General features: G+C 39.2%; 1 protein-coding gene across 1 annotated transcript in view; it reads right to left on the bottom strand.

Annotated features, from left to right (window-relative positions):
* Positions 1 to 2,072: 2,072 nt before the first annotated feature.
* SLC38A6 (solute carrier family 38 member 6) overlaps positions 2,073 to 25,129 on the bottom strand; it is a 38,135-nt gene continuing 15,078 nt past the window's right edge. The window contains exons 6-16 of the mRNA XM_066321620.1: positions 22,354 to 22,432; positions 17,837 to 17,919; positions 17,308 to 17,366; positions 13,044 to 13,109; positions 12,786 to 12,839; positions 11,156 to 11,235; positions 10,399 to 10,499; positions 8,232 to 8,356; positions 7,213 to 7,357; positions 6,998 to 7,092; positions 2,073 to 5,905 (exon numbers count right to left, since the gene is read on the bottom strand). Of these exons, the coding sequence (XP_066177717.1) occupies positions 5,825 to 5,905; positions 6,998 to 7,092; positions 7,213 to 7,357; positions 8,232 to 8,356; positions 10,399 to 10,499; positions 11,156 to 11,235; positions 12,786 to 12,839; positions 13,044 to 13,109; positions 17,308 to 17,366; positions 17,837 to 17,919; positions 22,354 to 22,432 (968 nt within the window). The 3' untranslated portion in view covers positions 2,073 to 5,824. The remainder of the gene's footprint in view (positions 5,906 to 6,997; positions 7,093 to 7,212; positions 7,358 to 8,231; positions 8,357 to 10,398; positions 10,500 to 11,155; positions 11,236 to 12,785; positions 12,840 to 13,043; positions 13,110 to 17,307; positions 17,367 to 17,836; positions 17,920 to 22,353; positions 22,433 to 25,129) is intronic.

Raw genomic sequence — 25,129 nt, 5'->3', positions numbered from 1 at the left:
CTCACCCACCACATGGGATTTCACCAAAGCTCCCTGCACCTCTGTAAGTGCTGAAGAACTTGGTCAGCACCTGAGCAGTGAGCAACAGTGGAAATTCCCCTGCACCTCTACCAAAAGCTCAGGGTGAAGAGCCTCCTATGACCACACAACAAGCAGCAACTGAAATGCACCAAGAGGTGCTTTCATTCTGGTGTTATTTCAGAAGTTGCCCCAGGGCTATGCACACCTGGGTCAGCAGGGATCCCTTGGCACAGCTTCTGCCCAGGCTGTCTCTGTACCCATCAACGTGCAGCTGATTCTACCTCACTGCTTTGGCCCAAAGGATCAAATACTGATTATTGTGTTTGGAGAAAGAGAAGTGGATTGTAGCAGTGTGAACTGAGAAGCAAATAAACCCCATGCATTCACTCATCTTTCTCTTTAACAAGGATGGAATTTGTTCATCAAAAAGGGGAGTAAAACATTTTAAGTGAGTCCCACAAGCCATCCCAGTGCCAGACCTGCAGAAAGCTGTAAAACAGAGGCTCTTTAACCCCTTCCTACAGGAGATTCACAGCCATGACCTGCACAAAAACAGCTGGAGAAAAGCTATACTAAAGCCCCACTTTCAGCTCAAAGCAGAGTGAAACAGCCAAGTGTGACTGGAGGTGAGAATAAGGCCTGAGATTTCAGGGCCCTCAACTCCAGCTCAACAGGTTCTGTGTTGTCATAACCACATCCCAAATTTTTTTCCATCCCTGCATGTAAATCCTACTATCAAGTGGAGCTACCTGGGAGAGCGGAGAGAAGGGGCTCCCAGGAACCCGTCTCACTTCGGTCTGTGGAGTGGTGAGACAGGCTCCTGAAAGGCAACAGACTGGAACAACCACCCTCCAGGGCTCATTAACTCTCCTTGGCCACTTCTGGGATTTGCTACATGATGCATGGAGCAGGAATTTCCACCCTGTCTCCAGAAAAGTAGTCCTGCACCCCAGGCTGATCAGCCACCACACCAACCTCCCTGTTGATCACAGCGACTTCCATTAAACCACACCTGAAATCTGAAATGTAAATCAGGTGGGGAAGGCATTAATGGCAGCAATGTAAAGGCTCAGTGCAAACCTTGGCAAGATGAACTGTCCTGACCTTGGCTGGGCTGACAATGGAAGTGTGACATCATATGCAAAGGAGCTCTCAATTCAACCCGGGTGCCGGGAGCTGCCCAGCGTCGTGCAGCTGCGGCGCAGAGCCCTGACGTGTGAGCAGGGATGCTGGGGGCAGGAGAAAGGCTGAGCACGGACAGGACACACTCAGCAACAAAACAGCCAGTGCAGCACAAGACAGAATTCGGCATTGCACTGAAAATTCTGGGAATTGTGCTCTTTGGTGCCAGTTCCACTTGGGGCTAACACTGTTAAGTGAACAGTGCTGCTGATATTCATATCACATGTGTGTTCCTACAGCTCTGGAATCAAGCCAGCAGCACAACAATGAGGGTTTTTCCGTCTTTGCTTAGACACAGGACTCCTTTGGACCTTGCAAAGTGCCTGGAGCTGCCCTCACAGGACACAGCTATTGAAGAGCGCTGTGACTTACAGCCAAAAAGCACATCCATGCTTCAGAGCCCCTCCTGGCCAGCCATCTTTCCTCTGATGCTACCTCTAAGGGAATGGCCTGTTCCCCATGACCGACCTCACCTTGCTGAACAAGAAGGGCTTTCCCCAAAGGGTCTCCATGAGCAGTTTTTCACTCCATTGTGCACTGCCAGGCCAGCTGCTCACCCTTTCCCCACATCCCAGAGGCAATGCTGGCACGGAGCTGTGCAGCCACAGCCTCTGAGATAAATTCTGCTGGCTCCTGTTCACAGGGGGGACCAGATCAGTACAGAAGAGGCAGGTTTGCTGTCCATGAACCAATACCTGGGAGGACAATAACGGCATTTCTAATCTTTTGCATCCTGGTATTTTGAAGAGCACAGTTCAAAGAGTAAAATCCATCACTGGGAGCAGATTGGCCAGGGAGGGGCAGTTTGGAACTTTTCAGGATGTGCTGCAGAACATCACCTGCGCAACAGAACAGGGAGCACACACAGCTGTGTAAACTGTTCTTTATTTTTTGCTGGTCATTTTTTTGGAAGATGCCTTGGCTGTTCTACAGTGATCCTGAGGCAAGGAGAACTCAAAACAGAAAATACGTTGTACAACACACAGGTTTGTCATGAGCTGGGCAATTTCTACATCCATTATTAATTTCTTTTGGGAATTCCATTCCCACATGAAGCATGGCTGGATGAACATTAGGGTGCACACAAATACCAAGACCACCACCACAAACTGCAGAAATTACACAGCACTTCTATAATACTGAAAATTCTCTCCCACTGGCAGTAAGAGTAAACATGTCCAAAGGTCTCTTTGTATGGACAGCAGCTACAGTGAATGGTTCCAACATCAAAATCAACTGGAAAAACAAAAATTTCAGGTAAAGTGTTAAATTGAATCTAACTAGGAAAAGAGTTCTACAATAATCCTAGTTTTGCTGTTTGGCAGTCTCTTTCTTGGTTACAAAAACCACTCTTCACACCCAGCTTACCACAGTCCAGCTGAAACTTGAGCAACCTCCAAATGGACAAGGAATGGAAATAGGAGAAAAAGAGAAAATAAATCAAAGGCAACCAATTAATTTTCATCTCTCACATTGTTCTTCCTGCTCAGCTGGGGAAAGAGAACCTTTCCAAGTGAGTTCAGAAATGCTGTGGGTCCCTTCATCCATTTCTGTCAAGTCTTCAGGGAAGAAGGTTGGAAAATGCTGATGACAGGCAATAAAGTAGAATCAATAAAATTCATAAATCTAGACATTTGGAAGAAAAAATATCTGTATGCAAGAATAATGAAGAAAATATTTGTCAGCATTTAAATGAACTGAGAGTTCCAGACTGGAGGCCTCTCCTGCTCAAAAACTTCATGGAAGTTCACAATTGTAGAAAAACCCTTGAGAGACACAATGCACAGCACAGCCATGGGAGATGAGAAGGATAAATTATTCTGGTTTTTCATTGTGGACAACACTCATACCTCCTAAATTTGGGAACAGAAAATGTTTTTCTGCCCCTCTCTCCCTCTCTCCATATTTTAAGTTATGAACCACAGAAACTCAGAAGTAGCAGCATTTCTAGTTCTTTTCCAGAAGAAAGGTAACAGGCATTCTGTAAACCCCTGTGCTCTCTTTTCTGCACCACAGCCAAAATGTAATAAGAGAGCCCAGCAGAGCTGTGAATTGCTTCCATTCACCCTCATCAAGTGTTAACTTCATACACTGGAATTCATCATTCCAAAGTCTACCTATCAGGACATTCAGTCAATTGCCAGGCCAGTTAGGATAATACCCAAGGATTAAAAACAATACTGTAGTGGTTTCTGCAGCACTACAGGAATCCACTGTAAAATTAACACTGTATTTTCAGGTATTTTCTCAGTCACATTTTCAAGATGATGCACACAAATCAAACTGCCCGAGGGCAACAGAGCATTACAGTGCATGGTAAGACTCAGCTTTTGCAGGGAGAGGAGGAAAGAGCAAAATCTTAGCAAAGCTTTGCCAACTTTCTGCCCCCTCACAGATAATCTAAGTATTCAGATTGAAGCATTATTTGTTAGTTTAAAATAAAAGTGACTGCAGTAATGACCTACCCAGTAGTACTCAACAGCATGCTACAAGAGCAGGTAATAAATGAGAAACAATTTCCATAAAATTTCTAATAAATACACTCCCTAAATTCTAGCATCAGACAAAAATCCCTGAGTTAATTCTCATCAATGAAAGTTCTCCTGTTTTCCAAAGAAGTTTTGGTTCAGTCAGACAGAAAATCACTGCCTGATGTGCAGCTGTCAGTGCTGACTCAAGGTACACTTTTACAAGGTATATATTTAGTTTTCTACAGTAGTGCCAGAGATTCAATGAGCATCTGAATCCCTGCAGTGTAAGAAAGCCCCTGAGACTCAGCTACCAGAGGGCAGCCACGGGTAGGAAGGCAGCTACACCTGGTTAGCAGTTTAAATTGGAAAAATAAAGGCAAGTTCATTTTTTAGGCAGATAACATCACATCTCATGGTCACCTTGGTTTTCTGCTGGGTAAACATCCTGACAGGAGCCACTGTCAGTGCTACAGGAGGAGCTGGGAACTCCTGGCCAAGAGTGGATGTGCTGCTTCTGGTACTGCCAAACTATTACATGGCTCACCTGGAGTCCAGAAATCTCAGCTAGAAACTTTGTTATAAAAATAACTGCAGTCTTTTCCAGGGATCTTTTTCTTTGAGATCCTAACAAAATTTCTGATTTAGTTCCCTGGCCTCACCACATGTCTATTTTTAAATGAAACTCCTAGGTAGAAGGATATTTCCAAGCAGAAAGGATTTCTGAAGCAGTACTAACCTGCATCATCTGGATGCCTTCAGACCATCCATCAAAAATGAGAAGTGACTTTTGGACCCTAAGAAAGCCAAGAGATCTGTTGGCATGAGAAATCCTAATCTGTCAGCTCAGGAATAGAGATGATGATTCCAACTCTGCTCTTTGCTGTTCCTCCCCATCAGACAGGAGAGGCTCAAGCACATTCAATCAGCCTTTGCTTCCTTAGGGCATGAAATCCCTGAAGAGATAAGGCCACTTCAGGGCCATCAGATCCCACCTGATAGATGTAAATGATAGAACCTCACCATGGTCTCAGCTACTGCTTTCAATCTACTAAAATGAGGAACTTTTCTTGTGGGTACCAAATACCATTTCCAACAAAGGCCAGTTGGTGTTGAAAATCGCATTCACATTTAGGGGGCTAAAACATAAGGAATTATAAAAGACTACATGGAAGTTCACAGACATCTGAGGTAAAATTAGGGTCCCAAAAAAGTAAAATTTCCCTTTGTTTTCAAGGCAGATTTTCCTCTTTTAAGCCCAAATCTTCTCTGACACATAAAAGAACATAAAATATAGAAACGCTTTAGTTCAAACCTGAAACATTTGTAAAAATGGGAATAAGAGAGAAAAAGAGAACAGTCTTTCATGTGGAGGAATACTGAGGCACTTTGAATACTACTCAAAAGCAGATATTCATTGAAAAATGTCTATTATTAACTGCAAAATTTAAAAAACAGACCAAAATGCTATTAAAAGCTATTATGCTTGATGGGCAAAGCCTGCTAACTTAAAAATTACGTCAGGATGGCTCAAGTGTGCTGACATAGAAAAAGTATATTTTAAAAAACAATTAATAAATATTATCATGACATGCCCATTAAACTGAGCTAAAGCAGTTGGTCTCTGGATCCACCTTAGGATAAATTAGGGTAAACACTTGGAATCAATAAGTTCTTAATGTGAACTGGCTGAAACTTTGGAAATTAGTCAAGCAATAGAAGTCTTTCAAGGATTAGGACAATGTGAATTATCCTATGTACATGTATCACATTATGCACAAAAAGACTGATGTAATATCTATTCACCTTGCTGTCTTGCAAGGACAAGTAATTTCAAGTTTCTGTTTAGTTCACCATGTGCCCTAAACCATTTTTGCATTGCAGAAATTCTCAAGACCTTTTTTCCTGTCATTATTACATCACCAAAACCTCACATTTTAGAATGGCAAAGATGAATTGTCCAGTAACTGAAGAGAATGACTCAAGATTATAGAAGAGCCATCAGCAATGGAGCTGAAAAGAGCAGCACTTCTTCCATGGGCAGCCTCTGCCAGTGTTCCTTTAGGATGTCCAGCACTCACTGCAGCAGTGTTGGCACCTCTTTGGTTCTTGGTGTCCTCCTAAAGCTCAGTTCAGGCAGTGTCAATAGCCTGTTATTGGTCAACCCAATTTAAAATTATTAGAACCAAACTGAGAAGGCCAACACAAATGCCAAAAATAACCAAGGCACATGCCTGTGAAGAAAGAAAAGCAAAAATTAATGTTTCACATGTCCAAGGCTTATGAAAGTCCACAAGAACAGGTACAAATAGTGTCTTTTAAAAGAATCATTACAATGTTTCCAACTACTCAGCCTTCAAACACAAAGTATCTGCTTAGTAGGAAACTAAACCAAGCCTGGGATAGTTTCACTGGGAACTCCTGGAGCAGTCTGGTTTCTCTGCTCACAGTACCCAGCTGCACACAAAATAATTGTGGCCCTTTACAACTCTAAACAAAACAAGAAACTGATTCGTATTTTACTCAAAATACAATTAAAATTACAATGGCTTTTTTACATTTTTGAATAGCCAGATGATAATAAAACCACAGTTCAAGAGACTGCAGCTTGCTGATTTATAACAAGCCTCCAAATCTGCTGGAACTAGTCATGACTTTAGATGGTCAGAGGGCATCATTATTAGATTTTCTTTCAGATTCCCTGCTTTGTCAATACAAGAGCAGCCCCATGAATCATAAGAATGGCAGAAAGACTATGTATAAACAGTGTCAACATTTTGGCCAGTGCCATGAAGTTGCCCAGTTACAGTACAAAAAGCAGGCTCCTGCACAAATTCCAACCCAGAATTTAACCTACTACAACAAAAGAGAAACCACAAAGAGAAGGAAAACAACAAAAAGGAAGAGAACAACAACAACAAAAAAGATGTTTTTGTGAAGTCTTTTATAGAAAACAAGCACAAAAACTGTTTCACTTAAATCCAGTTTAGCTTTGTCCCCATTGCCCAGACAACAGAGTAATAGGTAAAAACTGAGCAGAAACTGGATTAAAAGTCTACATCTGAAAATTATAGGTAAAAAGCACATACTCAGATGAATGGTCCAGTATGTGGACACACTGCTTGCCAGAAACCTCTGGTGAAGAAGGAGTTTCAGAAAGACCAGAGCTACCAAGAAGGATGAAAGAAAATGCTCAGAGATTTTGTGAGCTGCAATGAAAACAAGAGCTTTGCCCCTCGGACTGTGTGCTCCACTGTGTATTAAAATGCAATTAAAATGAGGCTGTTTAAATATTACTAGTGCAGATGGAAAACCAGAAAACATACCCCAAGTTTCTGCGGTGATAGAAAGTCCTCTCTGTTAAGTTTAAGATAAAAAAGTCCAGGATATACAAAAAGCAAACATGTTGATGTGGTTGAACCTTTAAAAAACAGAAAGTAAGATTTTGTTTAGAGAAGACTGAAGTACATTGCAGAATCATGTACTGAATTTCTTGAAGTTAAAATAAAAACCAAGAAAACCAACCACCACAAGAACTTACCAACTACTCCAAATACATTTTTAATGTCTGGCACGTACATGGCAAACAGAACAACAACTGCATTCAGTGTTAAGGTGACAAGGATATGGCAAACCCATGACTCAGGAAGATGAGAGAAAAGCACCATCAACACAGCTTTCCTTGCCTACACAATACAAAGACAAACATTGTGTGGGTAAATACATACATACACAGACATATTTTTTGATCTTTCCTCAATTTTATAACCTTAAGAATTACATCATTCCAGATGTGAAAGAATATTTTAAAAATCAAACCGCCAGAAGCTTAGCGATAGTTTAATGCTTTGTCTCTGTGTAGTGTAGAATGTAATTTATTACTGTATTAAAGCAAGATTTATCACATGGTCATTAGTCTTAAGAAATTACTGGCCCCTCCCTTTTTTGGAGGGACAAAAGAAGGTCTGGGGGATAGTGCTTTGTCTCTTTGAAAATGCCTGGTAGCAAATGCCAGCATGTTGCCAAACTGATACATCATCTATACAGCGCTTCCATACACAGAGGTTTGCCTGCACAATTCTTTTTGGTCCTAAATGAATGAATTTTCAATTCTACCACAGTATTGATAAGCTAAACTAGGGTGTTTTTTCAGTGAAATAGGTCTATATGTGTTTTTAATTTACAATTAAATTGAGTTTCAAGTATAAGTGTGTTTGTGTGTGGGTGCGTGCATGTAGAAAGGAAAAACCAAGTCAGCAAAACTCAATTTAAGAGAAAAAAAATCAAACTAAATAAACTTTAGAAGTTCTGAATTCTCTAAATTAAAAACAATGCTGTGGGCTAGTTTTAATCTGAAATCTGTCTCAAGAGCACAAATTAGCTTGGTGGTTAGTTGTTATTTTGGAGCTTTCATGGAACATATGCAAATATGTGGTCTTTGATCAATCACTTGACAAGTGAATAAGATACACAAGAGTAGATGTGACTCAAGAATTGCAGTCTGCAAAACATTAGTGACCAGTGCTCACTGCCAGCTCCAGAGCTCGCAGGAATACTCACTGGGAAATGGATCAGAGGCACTGTCAGGAGCACGGCAAAAAGAATGGCTGCTCTCACAGTCATGATGATGGTATCATGGGGCAGGTACCTGGTGTAACCTTGTAGCAGTTCAGAGTCCACTTTGTCTGAAAAGAAGACAAATTAATTGCTTTGTTAATCACTGGAGAGCTAAGGTAATTAGCAAGGCATATTAAGGTGACATTCAAGTGGACCCATCTGCTTGGGGGATGCAGAAACATTCTGGCATTACTGATATACTAGGATGCAAAATCTTCAGGGAAATTAAAAACTTCAGGAGGCAAAGCCAGGAAGAGCCTCTGCTGAAGCCAAACATGCCTAAAAAAGAGACACAAATATGAAGAGGACAGCAGAACAAAAACAAAACAAAACAAAACCAAAACAAAACAAACCCAAAACAACAACAACAACAACAAAAATTTAACAGTCTACTACCCGGGTTTGGTTTTTTTTTTTAATCTTAACTCTGCTTTTTCAGACTTTGGAATGGAATGAAATTTTCAAAGTCTGGTCACTCTGTGAAGTTTCAGATTCACAGAAAACAGAAGAAACCATCTGAACCACAGAGAGATGAAACATGCCTCATTTCAAAGAGGGAACTCTTCTTTTGTTTCCAATTTAAAAAAAAATGTTTTACATTTTCTCAGACTGGTGTTTCAGGAACAGGGAACAGACTTTCTCTGTTTAAAGAAGTAAGTTAATTAAACAAGACAACCAAAAAGTGAAAAGGAGAAGAAGCCTGCAAGAGGGAAAAACCAAATGAAACAAACAAAACAACTCTCTCACAGGCATCCGCTCTTGATTCCAGCATTTCAGGCTCCTGAGTCTTAGAGTTACTAAAGGAAATCAAGCCTGCAGAAAACCAAAAGCATTCCCAGTGAAAACACTGAAAGACTATGGTCAAAACAGGGTCTGGTCCCAAAGAAATCATGGCAGTAAAGGTAACAGGAACTGGGATGGCTTCCAGGACTATTTCTTTTTTCCTTTTTTTTTTTTTTTTTCTTTCCCTTCTTATTAAAATTTCATCTGGACAGATGATTACCCTGCGCTGCCTACTGAACCTCTCTGAGTTGCACTTAAATTTATATTCTCCAGCAAACCTCATGGAGACAGTCAGGAAACAGCAACAGTGGCCAATAGACTATTAGGGCATTCAGGACTCCCCATATAATTTTTCTAAGGTTTCTGGATAGCTAGGGAATATTTTCAGACATGCTTACACTTGTGGATAAAAGGTACAAAAGTCCCTAAAAACCTGGAATTATTAGATGCTGAAAGCCAATATTCTTGGTGCTTTGCCATCTCATCCCCATGATCAGGAATTATAAAACACTTCAAAGCAGAGGAAATCCTAATCATAACTTTCACCTTACTGCCCTAGAGATCTCCTGTAAGAATTTTTATTCATTCTAATCAATGAAGATCAGGATGTGATCATCTCATAATTAGAGCTGTCAGAAGACATCAGAAGGATCCTCATGGATGATTGTGATGCATTTATGTGACAGCACTGGTATGAAACTACAACAGAATCAGCAAGTAGAGGAAATTCAATAAACTAGTTGTGTTATCATTGCTGTATGAAATAGAAACTCACCTACTTCTGCCAGGACTGTGATGGACCTTCAAAAAAAAGGCCACTGTGTAGATAAGGGGTCTGAAATCTTTCTGTGCACTTGGGGAAGTACAGGAATGCCAGACAGAAGAATTCATCTATGTTTAAACTCTATTAAAAATCTGTACCCAGATGTATTTAGAAATCCAAATGTAGAGTAATTAAATTGGTATTGCAGCACAGTCACCTAAACTCTATAGTAAGTGAAAATGCCTGTAGAATTTGGTAGGACAAGTATGATATCAATCACTCTTCTGATTGGTAATAAAAAGGTACAATTACTTCTTTAAATGTCAACAACATTTCTAAGAAATGTGCACTTCTTGATTCATCTTATATATCAAACACATTTGCAGCTCAGGAACTACATGCAAGACCAGAAGCATGGCTGGAAAACCCAGCTCAAAGCCCATCCTTTTGAATTTTTAAAATCTGAGGGTTCAAGTGTGCTAATGCCTGAAGCATTTCAGGCAAAAGACATTTATCATTTATCATTAATCTTTGTTCTAAGGAATACTTGAAGAATACACTTACCATAAAATGTCAGGTATCCAAAAAGAGCAGACATGAAGTAAATTAGGAAACTCAGACCAATTCCTGTGACAGTTACATTCTGCATTCTCCTTTTGGATGGACTAAAAAGGAAAAAGAAAAGGAAATCAGTGGTTTTTTATCTGTATTGAGAATGATTAAACACAGCCTAATCTATATTGTACCTTGCCTTTCATGAGAAAGTATTGGCCTAATTTAAGGCCACTGACTATTTGCTGAGGTCTGTGCTGTAACTGTTATTTAGGAGGTTTAAAAGTATTTTTAATCTGGTGATTAAAGGGGCACTTTTCAAGCAGACAATTAACACTGTCCCCATCCCATACGGAATCCAGTGTTTCTTTTAAATGAAAATTGGGATTCACACAGTATGATACCTATTCAAAGCCAGGAAGAGAATCTGTATCAGAAACCCTCACTAGATCAGAAATGGCCAAATGCAGATTCAGTCACAGCCATAAAAATTGACTATTAAAGTACCTTAAGAAATTACCTTTTTTTTCTCCTCTCAATACCCTGATATTGATGATGGAACCATATTTGCTACTTTTCTCTCCTCTAAGAGAGAAAAAGCCAGTACAGACTAAAACTGTACATTTCCCAAAACCATGAAAGCTCCTTATTCTGCAGTGTTTGATGGCACTGACTTAAAAAAATAAAAATTACTTGGGATTTATTTAGGGAAAGTATTACATAAAGGTTATTTTTATATATTTTAATATTGCATGGATTCATACATTACCTCTGGAGCTCACAATAAATTGGCAAGACTGAGGTATGGCACAGAAAAGAAAAGGCCATGGTTGGTATTGCATAAGCACTCTGAAATAGAAAGAAAACATCTTGTAAGTTGTTTGCTATTACTGTTGGTTGAAAAATTTCTCTGTCAATTCAGAATTCAGTTTGAGTGTTGGAAGTCAGTGGAATATTTCCAGCTGAATGCTTTGAGATAAATCACACAACAGAAATGGTGTCTCTCAATCAGTCCACAAAAATTCAACCTTTTCAAGTCATGTAAGTTCAAGTGGACACAGCTCAGTTTCATCATCAGAAGTTCTGGTGCCTGTAAGCCAAAAACTGGAGGATTCTTTTTTGACTATACTGAAGCCAAGTACTTATGTAGAAAGAGCAGGATGTGTCCCAGAGCTAGTGTATCATTTGTGAAATTCTCTAAGAAGTTTTCCAAGATCCATGGCTTCCTCAAATTAGTGATTCCTTCACCCTGACCTCACTATTTGATTACTCCTTTAGAAAAATTTGGATAAAACATAAAATATAAAACAAAATACTAACAAGAAATATAACATGCTTTGGAATTTAAAGTTTTAAGACAGTTATGTAATTAAACATCTAACCACACAATTAGCGCTGTATTATTCCAAAAATTTGTAATAAAAGAGATGAATCATCTAGGACAGCTTACTGCAACTGCCAAGTAGAATAAGCTGAACTATAACAAACACTTTTGCGCTGAAATTATCAGGCCCATACTGGAAAACAAATGCTACTTTCTATTGATAAAGCTAATTTTAAAAAAGAAGAAGAGATGAGTCCCAAGATTCTTCAAAGCACAAAAGGCCAGAATCTCACAGTAGATGTTTCTGGTCAAAGCACCGTTTCTTCTTTGATGTACAGGTAACATTTGTCTGATGTTTGCATTGCCCAAGCCTTTTTTTTTTTTTTTTCCTTCCCTTTTTTTTTTTTTTTGAGGGAGAGGGTAGGGTGAACTTTTGTTTTTTCAGAGGAAATGCAGCCACATCCCTCCTAAATCCCACTATAGGGCTATCCCAGAGTTACCTTTTTCCCTTCCTCTTCATCACACAGAGACCAGGCTTCTACATGAGAAGACACTCCCTCTTCTGCAGGCCTTAATGGCTGGTTACATGACTAAAATGTCACACTAATTAACAAATACCAGAGCTGGCACCCAATGAGATGCACAAGATTGCATCAGGCCTGAAGAATCAGCTTCAGGTAAGGAAAAACTAAGGGTAGGTGCAGGCAGTCAGGAAACCTGCTCTACACTGCCAGGAACTAAGAGCTCACAGCCAAGTAGCACCAACTTCCAGCTGAGGGCATGTTAACTTGGCCTGATCTGATTGCATGACAAGGTTGACTACTGCTTCATCTGTTATACTTTCTTCTTCAGTCATATTTCCAAAATATTTTCATATATGCTAACTTGGACAGTCAACCATACAAAAAAAAAAAAAAAGTGAGATTGGATAACACTTGGCAGCAGGTACAGAAAATATTTCAGCAGCCCATAACAAGTTTTACACAGGGACAGCTTAGCCTGGGTAAGGTTTAAACCCCAATTTTTTAAAAACCACCACCCCCCTTTAAGTTTGTGTATTGTTAATAGAGATTACCTCTTTTGAAAGATGAAAGAGCTTTGCTTTACAATCCCCAGTAGAATTTGAAACCTGTAAAACGTAAATGCAAAAAAAAAAAAAAAAAAAAGGCATAATGAAAGAATAAGCCCAAACCACCGACATGAAACTTTTGAAATTCTGTGATGATTAATAAAAGAAGGAATTTAAATTGCAAGCCATTCTGAAAGTGTTAATGTAAAAAAAGCAATACAGTTTACTAGTAAAATTAGAACTTCAAACCAGAATGCACTTTACCTGTAAAGTCTCTATGGCACTACTCAGAGGTAGAGGACAAGGGATCGACCATTTTTTAATCATAACCTGCAGAGACAGCGTATTTCATGTATGAATGATATCCTAGAAATCAGTTTCCAATTTAGATACACAGAGCTGAAGTTTCAGCCTGTTGGAACACACAGCAGGGAGCTGCACCCCCAGTAAATTACCAGGCCACCAGGAGACTGGACAGAAAAGGCTGCCAGTGCCATTCCATCCAGCTGCTCACCCTGCACAGCTGGCAGCCTTATGGCCCAGGGATCTGGAGGTGGGGCACTGCAGTGGGCTCTGCCATGAGCTGAAATACAAGCAGCACTCCCCAGCCACTCTCCCTGGGCTCCACACCAAGGGCCTCCCGGCCGGAATTGCTGCTGCCTCAGCGATCGCAGCCCCGCGCCTGGAGCACACGAGCCCTCAACAGAGATAGAGCAGAGCCTAGGGCTAATCTTAAAAGGCAGAAACATATGGTTTGGACTAGAAAGCAAAGGAAAAACAATAAATGCAATTATTGTCCCAGAATGTCATTGGGCCTTCAGCTACACCCTGCTGGTTTAGGGACTGCCAAGTAACAGGGCTGAAAATCAAAGGGAAATTAAAGTAAGAAATGTTACCTCCTCTTTCAGGAGCCCAGTTTAAAATGATAGTTGCATTGCTCTCCTCACCCTAATTAATTTCCTATTGTAGTTGCCTGGCTTTAGAGGTTATAATTCTTTTGAAGCCTAAAGCAAATAATTAAAAACTTAATTAAAGACTCAGATTCACGAGAAGAATAACATGCAAGGGAGCTCTTCTCCTGGCTCAGAGAACTGTGCTTTGAGTGCTGCCAAGTGGTGTTTCCCAGAGGATTAGATGCTCCCTCTTGTCACCAGTGCCAGGAGAGGCAAACAAATGTTACCTCTGGCCAAAATGTGGGAAAGAAAACTGTGGGTACACAGCAGGCCGAGTGCACTGTGGCTGTAACACATTTTAAATTACACGAGAACAACTCACTCAAGGTATGGAACTGGGTGGGAGCCTGCTCAGCAGCAGCCTGCAAACACCAAACACTAAAATATAATTTGGGCCTGGGTTGTATTTAAAGGCACCCAGACAGGGGAAGGCTTTGAAGGCTCCAAAGGAGTCAGCTTTGTGGGAGCTCCCCCACTCCAGTCTAAAGCTGGAATAGGCACTGGAAAGGGGGATGGAGCTGAAGGGCAAGGTTTAGGGAAAGTAAAATGTGCCTGGCAGTGGTGAGGGGAAGATTTCCTGCAAGCTAAAGAGCAAAGATATATATAAACACTGCAAAGGGAGGATCAGACAAGCTAAACCTAAAAGGCTGGACTGGAGAAGATTTTTCTAAAATAAATGTGATACAGACTAGGAACAGACTTAAGTGGAAATAAAAGAAGACAAAATAAAATGTACTAGGTGCATTTAAAAAAATCTGTATTTATATTTGCCCACTTGTTTAATTACTCAAATGTGTTTGGGTTTCCAATTGTAGTCTAATGAGTTTCCAATAGGACAGGATTTCTAAGCTGGCAGCACAGCCCAGGTAGCTGAGCAGTCATGCAGGCACCTCAACCTTCCTCTAGAACCCTGAGCCTATTTCATAATAAACATTCTTTTGAGTATAACAAACGTTTGGTTTTAAGTGAAAAAAACCTTAAAAATTAAGAGAGATTCTAGTGGAAAAAGAGCATTTCAAGCCCACACCAAAAACATTGCTAAAGAATGAAGTTACAGGCTGCAAGTGTTCTAATATTCTCAGTGATTTTTTTGTGTCCTGCAGACGGAAAACAGGAGTCCCTTTATTCCAGCAGTACTGACAGCACTCAGCAACGGGGCTGTCTGTGCATAACATCATTCATTGCAATATGGAAGCTTCCCAATCTGCAACATGTTTTGTTCTGGGAACATAAACAAGAGACTGAGACAAACACCATCAGCAATCATTTGCACCTCTGCTGAACAAGCTACCAATAATGCTGTCTTCACACACACAAAAAATACAAGTCTGTCTTTATGCTTCATCAGTATTTAATACAGCAAGAGGGGAGGCAATGACAAAAAAGTTTAACAATCACAACTTCTTTTCCCTGAGTATTCAAGTCAGGCCAGTATTCAACAACTGAGCAACAAAAGTGCTCAGGACCTCACAGAATCCGGCTTTGAATTGATAGTTACACATAATTGTTTTTCTCCTAGATCAGCTCATCTCAGTGTTTGCAATATTTTCGTAAGTAAAGCCTAGAACCAGTTTTTTGGCCTTAAAGGAAGAGATACTGAGGCACAGAGAGGACATTTGGGACCCAGAACAAAGAAGTCTCCAGCCCTTTGCTCAGTGCACTCCCTGACCAGACTGACCAAGACGTCTCTTTTCTGCAGGCTGCAGTAAAATTGTGGCTTGCTGGCAAAAAGCTGAACAGATGGTGTGCACTTGAAAAGGCACAGAATTACTGTATATGCAAAATATAATTCTATCACTTCCATATGACTAACACAGTTCTCCTCTGGAACAAATTAAAACATATCTGCCACACAGAAATTAACAGTGTGCAAACTAAAACACCATTTCAACAGCACATATCACCCACTTCAAAGCAATTAGATATGAAAACTAAACCACATTTAATGCCTTTGACTTTCAGAGCCTGAACAAGTCAGAGGGAATATTCTGTCAAGAGTATTGGTTTTCTGGAAATATCCGTAACGGCTTTTAAAAATTTTGACCTCAGTTAGATTTACTGTGGCTGCTATTTTGCCATTTAACAAGAAAGAGTAAGCACACAAATGTAACCATTTCATAAAAAATCCAGCAGTCTGTACTCCTTCATTAGCACTTTCTACCCACTTTTTTTGATAGAGAATCACAAACTAAAATCTAGTTTAACTCATCCAAGCTTGGCTTGGCTGGACACAACTCTTGCTTACACATTTGCTTTTTCAAGGAAGTTGTTTTCAAATGCGTCCACCCAATAGCTTTCCTTAGAGACCCATACACATTCCCTTTGAAATCCAGGAGCTGAACTGGTTTTAAAACCTTTGCAACTTGCTTCAGTCGAAGGCCTATGTCAACCTTATAGTTAGTGCTTTCTCTTACTTTTTATTTTTCCATTTTTTTCTTTTTTAAAGATAAATTTTAGGAGAGAGGTCAAAAGTTAAGGTAATTTATAAATATTACAAATGAATTTCCATTAACTCTGGAGAGGCTGTGGCTGCTTCTCAATGTTCAGCTTAAGAAGAATACTTCCCAAGGTCCTACAAACACTGCAGCTCTCCAGGGATACCCTAGGGAGATGTTTTGACAGCTTTGAAGTTTGGTTTTATCACATGGTTTAGTTCCTAATGGATTGCCTTGGTCTCCTGGATGGCATGTTTGTTCAACTTGCCTTCAACTCTGTTTATCCCTTTGTAAAACAGGTATTAAATGCAAGTCAATGCAAGCCAGAATGACAGGGCAGAGGGGGAACATTTTTGCCAGGCTCCCAAATAAGATTCAGATAGATGACAGAGTGAGAGTTGCTCAGTTGTACCACATATTACACATGTGCATTAACACACTTTTTCCCTGTAAAAAGAAAAAAAAGTGCAACTTAAAGGCACATTTTCTCTCTTAGATCTGCCTAGCAGGTCTCACTTTTGATATTTGGAAACATCTACCTCACAGGGGCCTTGAGAGGGTGAACATCAGGGTCAAAAACCCCCATATGGCTCAGAGAAAAGAACTTTTCCTTTCAGCTGGAAAGGAGAGAAAGGTCATTGACGTATTAATGAATCTTGTAAACTGCCTTAATGAAGTTCTAGTTTTCTTTGCCTTTTTCTGAACTCTGTCACTCCATTATACATGTAAATTTAATTTATTTTGGAGTATATTAAATTTTCTGCTGCACCAGTTGCTGTAAGTAATAGTCAGAAGTTAAGAAAACAGAATTTCATTCCTCTGCTAGTAGCGAAACAAAAATATATGTGCCAGCTCCCTTTGCTGCACCATCAGGAAAAAAAAAAAAATTGTTATCATTACCAGCCCAAAATATAATTATTTTAACTCTTTTCACGTGCTTGGAAGTTCATACACATTTCCCAGCCTCAGCAAAACAAATGTAATCTGTCCAAGCAAGCACACACTGAACTTGAAGAAAATTCTGAATATCACGTAAAAAATTAAGGAGGAGTGGAAGACAATTAATTTCAAAATAGGCTAATGAAAACATTCAAACGATAAGGAAAAAAATTATAAGCTGCGCTGAGATTTTTAACTTACCACAAGAGTAAAGTACACCGTAAAGAAAAATGATAAACTACTTGTGTAGCCAAGAAAGCCTGTAAAATAACAGTAAAAATAAAAGAGAATTTATAAGGAAAGTGATCCTAATGTACAGCTAAAGCTTTACATTTTAGGCATGTTTTCTATTACAGTGCTTGGTATCTGGGGCTTAGGACTCAGAATAACAACATTCCAACTGCCTGTCACAGATCATTTATGTAGTTTTGTAGGGCAGAATTAGAACTGGCTTACCACTAATGGCATGCTGTAAGTAAATGCAGCTCTTTAATGTTCTGCTGTAAAGATTTTATTTTAGTATTGCAGACAAAATACTACTGCAACCCAAGTAATAGGTTAACTAGGCAGGGCTGGAAGGCAGAACACACTACAACAACTTAAGTAATCACCACCACTGGCAGCCCCCTGCCAGTTTAAATAAATAAATAACCCATTAAGGTTTTAAAGTCTTCAACTGTAATTGCTACTAAAGTAGAATAATATTCGCTTCTCTCCTCTAATTACTCACCAATTTTAGGAAGAAGGGCAAGAGGAAAAACAATGCAGACTGAGGTAAGCAGCAGCAGCAGTCTCCCATCGAGGTACCAAGACCTGTTGGAAAATTGATTTAGGATTGATACAAAGCTCAGAAGTCTTACAAATATGTTTAATTTAGAACTGTGATCTTAGCAAAAGCAACCACTAAGACAAGAAAAAAAAAATCTTGTCTCATATGCTATTTACATGAATTTGTACTCCCAATTTCTACACTGACATAAAACAGAACTCCCAGATAATGATGCAGGAAAGCACCATTCTGTAAGAAACCAACATTGCAAGCAATGTTCCACAGGCAAGTGTCTGCATGGATCAGGGTCTAATATGTGCCAATTAATATTTTTCATCAGCACAATATGCAAATCCTTTTTGATTGATTCACAGCAATGGTCAGAGAGAAGGGTATTTCATACTCTACAGATTTCCAGCAGAAGTACTTACACAGCAGAGTGTATCTAAAACTGGATTACAATGAGCTGCATATTTACACACCTGAGGAAACAGCAACATCAATTCCCACTCATTGCTGAGCTTCCCTTACTTGCATCCATGAAAGACAGAAAGGATAAAAATTATGCTGATGAAATGGGGTAGAATTTTTATACATACAACCACACATATCAAGAAAGCATTATAGAGGCACATGAAGTCCTCACACATTTAAAATCTATTTGAAGCATCAGAATCCCATCTCTGAAGTGAGGAAAGCACAGATGGATAAGTTGTTAAGTAACAGAAACATCCTGAGGGTGGCTGCCCTGACTTGGCAATAACCATATCCTGTACTGATAAACATCTTGCACATCAGCCTCCCACTTTACCACCTATAAACACCTTGACTTTTGACCTCCCAGTTTATTTAGTCCAGGATATGGTTAGCACCTAATAAACAGGCAGCACCTCAAGTTATCATGAGGGAAGTACCATAACACCTGTGTTAAAGAAGAATTATCATACAGGTATAATAACTACTGCTATACATCATGGAGTGCCACTTGTGTCACTTGTTTGAAAAGATGTAATGGAAGTGAACAGAGAAATTTTAAGGTTAAAGAAATCTTCACTGTATCAAGACCCAAAGCAACCATTAGGTGACAAAGTCTGTATTAAAAACAAGTCAAAACACATCATTCTTAAAGAAGTGTATTATTAGCTATGTCTTCTACTGCTACAGTGAAGAAGCAACTTTGCCAAGACCAGCTTCTTGCTGTAGTATTTATTCTTCACATTGTTATTACTTCACAATCATATACTTTTAAACTTTCTCTTTGTTTCCAGTCTGGTGGATGTTCAGATTAGGAGGGACAGCACCATGGCAGAGAACATAAGGATCATGCACTATCTGTAGATGTGGGACCTCTGTTTAAATCTCCTGATTCTAAACATGCAGCAAACCCACAGCTGCCACAGAGGTTCACAAGCTCAGCAGAACAGACAGAAAATTATTTTGGTTACTTTACGGTAAATGAAGAAACCTTTGTGGGTGAGGGGGGAACAGAGAGCAAAAAGAGTAGTGAGGAAATGAAGGAGAAAAAGTAATTTCGTACATGGCTTCATTTTGGAATATCAATTCTTATACTTAAAAAGACCTCAAAACAACTGCATAGTGGACTGGCTATTGGAAAATGTCTTCATTTCTCCTCAAAGTACTGTTGTAAAAATACAGTTATTTTCCAAAGGCAGAATAAATGTTTTGATAGTGCCTTTAAAATCAATCTGATCTGCAAATTTAATTCTATATGATAAAAGCATTCGAAATATGAAATACAGAATATAAATCCTTGACTCTGCTGAAAAGGTTGTGGCATGCAGATGTTTCTCCTCCCTCCCTCTTAGTTTTAACTACGAGCAGACATTTATAAATCGCTTTAATTTCATTCCTGAATTCAACAGAACAAGATATTCATATGTTCTAAGTTAGGATCTTACTCTCAGTTCATATCAATTATATAACACACAAGCAAGACAACTTAATTGCATCAATCACATCCTCTGACAGGGTCATTAAATGTCAACAGAGGACTCACAAATTACAACTTTTTAACACAATCCTCATTTGAAACTATGTTCATGTCATCGAAACTATGTGGAATTCTTGTTAGCAGACAGAAACATCTCCACTCAATATTAATAAGTGTTCATATTGTATGGTTTTGTTTTCTAAAAAGACATGAGGATGTGTTAAACTGGCTCTGAGCCTATCAAACACACACCTGCTAACCTCTATCTATAAAAATAATATAATGCAAAGAGCATTCTTTAAATGGCTTTCCCAAATGCACAGCTCAGGAGGGTTTATGCATATAAAATACTTTCACAGATAGTTTAACTGACACTTTTGATACATCCTAACTACAGTTAAGATAAATCCTGCACCAAATGAAAGCATATCAGATGCTATAATGCAGTTAACAGAAATAGAACAGTTGTGCAATCCTATCTGGAAACAAGTGGTCCAGGTAAAGAAGTAGAATCAAACTATTCAATATCTATGTTCTTTGCATGAATAAGTTGCTTCTTAGGCTTGGTATTTGATTACTTATTTTTGTTGAACAATTTCCTACAATTTAAAACGTCTGCTAGTGAAAATGTACACTTAACATATGCAAAAAAATACACAGACACAAAAGATTATGATCTATTAGGGCCATTAACATGGCAGAAGAAATTAAATATAGATGTGGGCACACACATGTGCATGCTCCTGGAATACTTCTTGACCACTGCACGTGAACAATTTGCTTGGACAAGTACTAGAGGAGCAAAATTGTGCTAAATAAATATTGACTGATGCAAGAACTCCAATTTACAGAGGCAGAAATTGGATGAGACCAGGCTGCCAATCACCTAAGCACTGGAGCTGTGGTTAGGATTCCTATGGACAATCTCAGCTGCTTCTAAATGCAAAGCTCAACTTCCTTCCCATCTCCAACTGTAATTTCAGCTAAGGAAGAAGCGTGGGTACTGGCAGAGCTGACAGATCACTGAGGATTACAGCAGCTCAGGTGATTTGTAATACACAGTTCAACACTGTAACCTGTCTCAGTGCCCACAGCCAGGAGATCTGAGGTAGGACCTGGATAGACAAAATTGTTGAGAGCATTACCCCACAGGTACCTTAATGAAGAAGTTTTCACAGCGCCTTTTCAGACAAAATAATCTTTTGAGCAGCACAGGGTACCTCCAGGCTCTACCTACAAGGAGTTTTCTTAAGCTGTTTGTTTCAAAGTGTACCTTTGCTGAAAGAAAAATCACTTTGCATAAGCAGAGCTGACATAAAATTAAAGCCAGCAGTAAGAGCTGTTAGATGCTAAATTTGGGGCTGGGCTGATTGGAATACACGCAGCAGATACAGCAGCAGCTCAACAGCACTGTGTGTGGAGAGTGAGGCTGAAGTATGAGCTTGAAGGAGAAGGTTACAGAACCCAAATGAAAAGCTGATGACTACCACAGCTTGAAGAGATACATTAGCAGACTAAAAATAACATAAAATGTAATAGTTTAGGAAAAAAGAGAAATCTGACAAAAAAACTGACTAAAACTGTGAAGGCCCGGAGGGCAGGAAGACAGAAAGCAAGATTACAGCCACAATCATTTCTTCAAACTCATTATAAAATCTAGAAGTTGTAAGCGATAAAGTATAAAATCAACAAAAGTACCTTATAACAAACCGATTTCCCACTTAAAATTCACCCACAACATCCAGGAACAATACAAGCATCACACAGCTTTGAAACAATTTTCACCACATTTCAATCCAGAGCAACTTTTGAGCTCAAAACATCTGAAAATAGCAGTTTGAAAAACAGCCGAAATGCACTCCAAGATACACTGTTATGAATGACAGCAGCACTGGAACAACTCAAACAAGATATTTCAGCGCTGAAGCTGCAGTGTTTGCCTTCCATTTCTCTGGACAGCTCTGATGGAAATGTGAGGGGCACACTCCTTACAAACAGCTTTACAGCTCAACTGAGAGAAATAACTTCTTTACTGGGAGTCAAGTTTAGGAATTATAAGCCAAGTCTGGAAACCTGGCATTTTTCCCAAGACAAGTCCAATTACTAGAGCAAGACAACAAAATATTTTAATATAAATGCCTGCCATTTTTTGCACTGTGATTCTGAATTATGCGAAGAAGTGGTAACATGACAGCAGTGGAAATGTTTCCTCTCCTCTCCCTCCCAGTATCTTCCTGCTTCCCCTTTTAAAATATTACAGCAAGGAGATTCCTGTAGATGGAGTTTTGCCACTGACTTTAAGGTCGTAGGATGGGAAATTGCCATGAGGAAAGAATCACGCTCTGTGTGTGTGTGCTGCAGAAGACTTGCACTTGCCAAATACATTTCATATTCCAACAACACATGCAAATGACCATTTATTTTCACATGGGAGATCAGAGAAGTGTCAGCACCCATCTCTTTCAGCAGTGCTGAACCCCTTTTTTCTTCAAGACAAACACAGAATGCACGAAGCATTTTCCCTTACCCACTCTCGGCTCCACTCAAAAACCCCGCAACAGCCCCGGGAAGTTCAGACTTCACAATGAACAGATAAGATGACATGGCTGCAAACAGAAACAGGACAGATTTAGCAGAGGAACAGCAGCATCTCAGCCAGCATGGCTGGAGCAGCGGGGTTATGCCTGGAACATCTCAGCCCTGTGTGAGACACCGAGGCACCAGAACCAGAATTTATTTTCTCATATACTTCCTTTAAAAATAGCTGCAAGTATTGCACTGATGTCAGCTAATGCCTCCAAAGAGACTCTTACAGTGTGAGTCTTGAAACAAGGAAAACATAACCCAAAGGACTAAAAGGCAAAATAACATAATATATAGGCCTGCCCTTCTACCTGGCAATACAGATCTATGGGCTAGAGTCAGACTATAAGGCTGCAGCACTCTTCCTTTCTCTTTATGAGACAATATTGATGATGAGAATAAATAACATTTGTTTCTCTCAATACAACAGGGTTTTTTAAAGACTCAGTTTTCATAGTTGTTCAAGTGCTGTTGTACTAAATAAACATAAGACAGAAATTCAAACACAAGTATAGGACTCGAAAGGATTTTTGTATATACTGTAAGGATTGGTCCTCAGAGCTAAGAGGATTATCAGTGACAGATCCCTGCTTCTCATGATAAATTCATCACCAACAAGATCCCAACAATATCAAGGGCAGACCTGTACAGGAACTGTGAAGTAGAAAAGAAATTTTCAGCTACTCTTACAGGAGTATTAACTTGAAATGAAGTGTTTTTAATTCTATTCAGCAGAAAGCAATCCAGAAGCTCCTTCACAGCATCACTTTTCTCCTTCACTAAATACTATGATCAAAGGAATGAATGAGAGGGTTTGTAAATCCCAATTTATACCAGTCTCATACCTTCACATGCTGTTCATGTTGCTTTTTTATGTAACCAGCAGAGAATTACTCAAAAAATCAAGTTTTACAAAGAGCCTCAACGAGCATCAAAGCCTACGTGAAACTCATTTCCATCCTGCAGCAGCAAGTAATTTTAGGAATGTGTCAGTAAAAGCTTAGTTACATTCAATTCCTGACAAAACTCATCTGTTGTACTCAAAATTTACTGTTCTGTATTCAGTAATTCTTTAGAATTTTACCACAGTGTACCTATTCATGCTTTAAAACATTTTTTAAAATTAAAAGATACATTTTGAAAAGGGAAGCCAGCAAACTCTCATAAGCTGGTATTTGAACAAGTTTGTGTGGGGTTTTTTATTTAAGGAATTGTTTGAATCTTAAAATAAAAGATGTGTGGACTCAGACACTGCTGAACTACAGCAGTTACTGTTAAATTTTGAAGGAAGGGTAAAGTGGTCCCTATAAAGAAAGATAATTCTATTAATACAAAGTGACATCTACCTAGCATAAGGTTAAATTAAAACCATTTGGTAAGTCACTAAATAACAATATTCACTTCTTCGTAATTAAAAGCTCTGGTTTTTTCCAATATTTATGTATATTTAGTGACATATAGCTGTTGATTGTGTGTGCTGAAGTATTTATCTGCTCTCCTGATTTACTCTCCTACAACAGAAGGGAGGTTCAACCAGAGAGAACTGTAGCATGCATATTTCTAAGTAACTAGAATTTGTAAGTAAATTAACCCAATTTTTCATGCTAAGTTGCAGGCAGCTGCATATTTCATTCTAATTAGAAGAAAAAAAAATAAACCAAGTGGAGGAGGAGGGAAAGGAAAATTCCTCTAAACTGCAATTCAATCTTATTTATCCATTAGCCTTCCCTCCTGTATGATAAATACTTTATATACAAGCAAGTCAGAATTTTCGTTTATTTATGTCCTTCAGAAAGATTTCAAAACTAGCTCTTTTGCAGTCTCCACTGCAGAAACCTTCAAATTAATTTCCAGATCAGATTTCCTCCAATATGCAATCTGTCACTCTGCCCTTGCATTCCTATTAGCCTCTGGCTAATCACTTGATCACTTATCCTTTGTTGCTCACTCTTTGTTTTTGAGAGGAGTCCTATTTCACTGAATTCCACCCCTAAGGAGAGAGCCAATCCTGCACCAAGATACTTGTGCACACTGAACATTTGTGTGCATCTTTTCTCCTTTCTCTGGGCATATGGGAAACAATCTCACATAGTAGGATTTTTTTTTTTATATATTCTCTTGCTTGTTCTACAAGATGAATAATGAATATTAAACAATTTTATTTATATCCTGATGCTTAAAAAATACCTGAATCTTGTGCATCAATCTGAGCGGGATGCCCATACTTAATACAGTTTAAAAAAAAACAAATTCTGCTTTTAGTTCACTTGCAAACACAGTTTTAATTCTCTTCATGAGAAACAACTCCTTATAGCTTTATTTGCCATAAAGACAAACGAACCACTGTGGAACTCTGCAACACACTACAGAGTGAGCAGAGAATATAGCTGGTTTGTTTGTGTTTTTTTTTAAGATGAAACTAAAACAATATGACAGTCTTTTTCTACTTGAGGAATTGAGAACATATCGAGTATGACAGACAAAAAGTCACATACCCTTTGCTCCAGGTAGCAATGTGCACCTCACTTTCCTGATGCCCCCCACAGCCACATCAGGTTGTGTTGTACAGTTGGAACCTCAGCTCTGCTTGGCAGCTTTAATGTGTAACACAGGGAAGAGACTACACACCCACCTGAGCTATGGTCCAAGTGAACGCGACAGAAAGCACACCCTTGTGCTGATGTACCCCACTGTGAAATACTGACACGTGACACCTGTTC

Source organism: Sylvia atricapilla, chromosome 6, assembly GCF_009819655.1.
Source record: "Sylvia atricapilla isolate bSylAtr1 chromosome 6, bSylAtr1.pri, whole genome shotgun sequence".
Classification (NCBI taxonomy): Eukaryota; Metazoa; Chordata; class Aves; order Passeriformes; family Sylviidae; genus Sylvia; species Sylvia atricapilla.
Note: the sequence above shows the minus strand (reverse complement) of the source record. Positions and strands in the feature narration are given on the sequence as shown.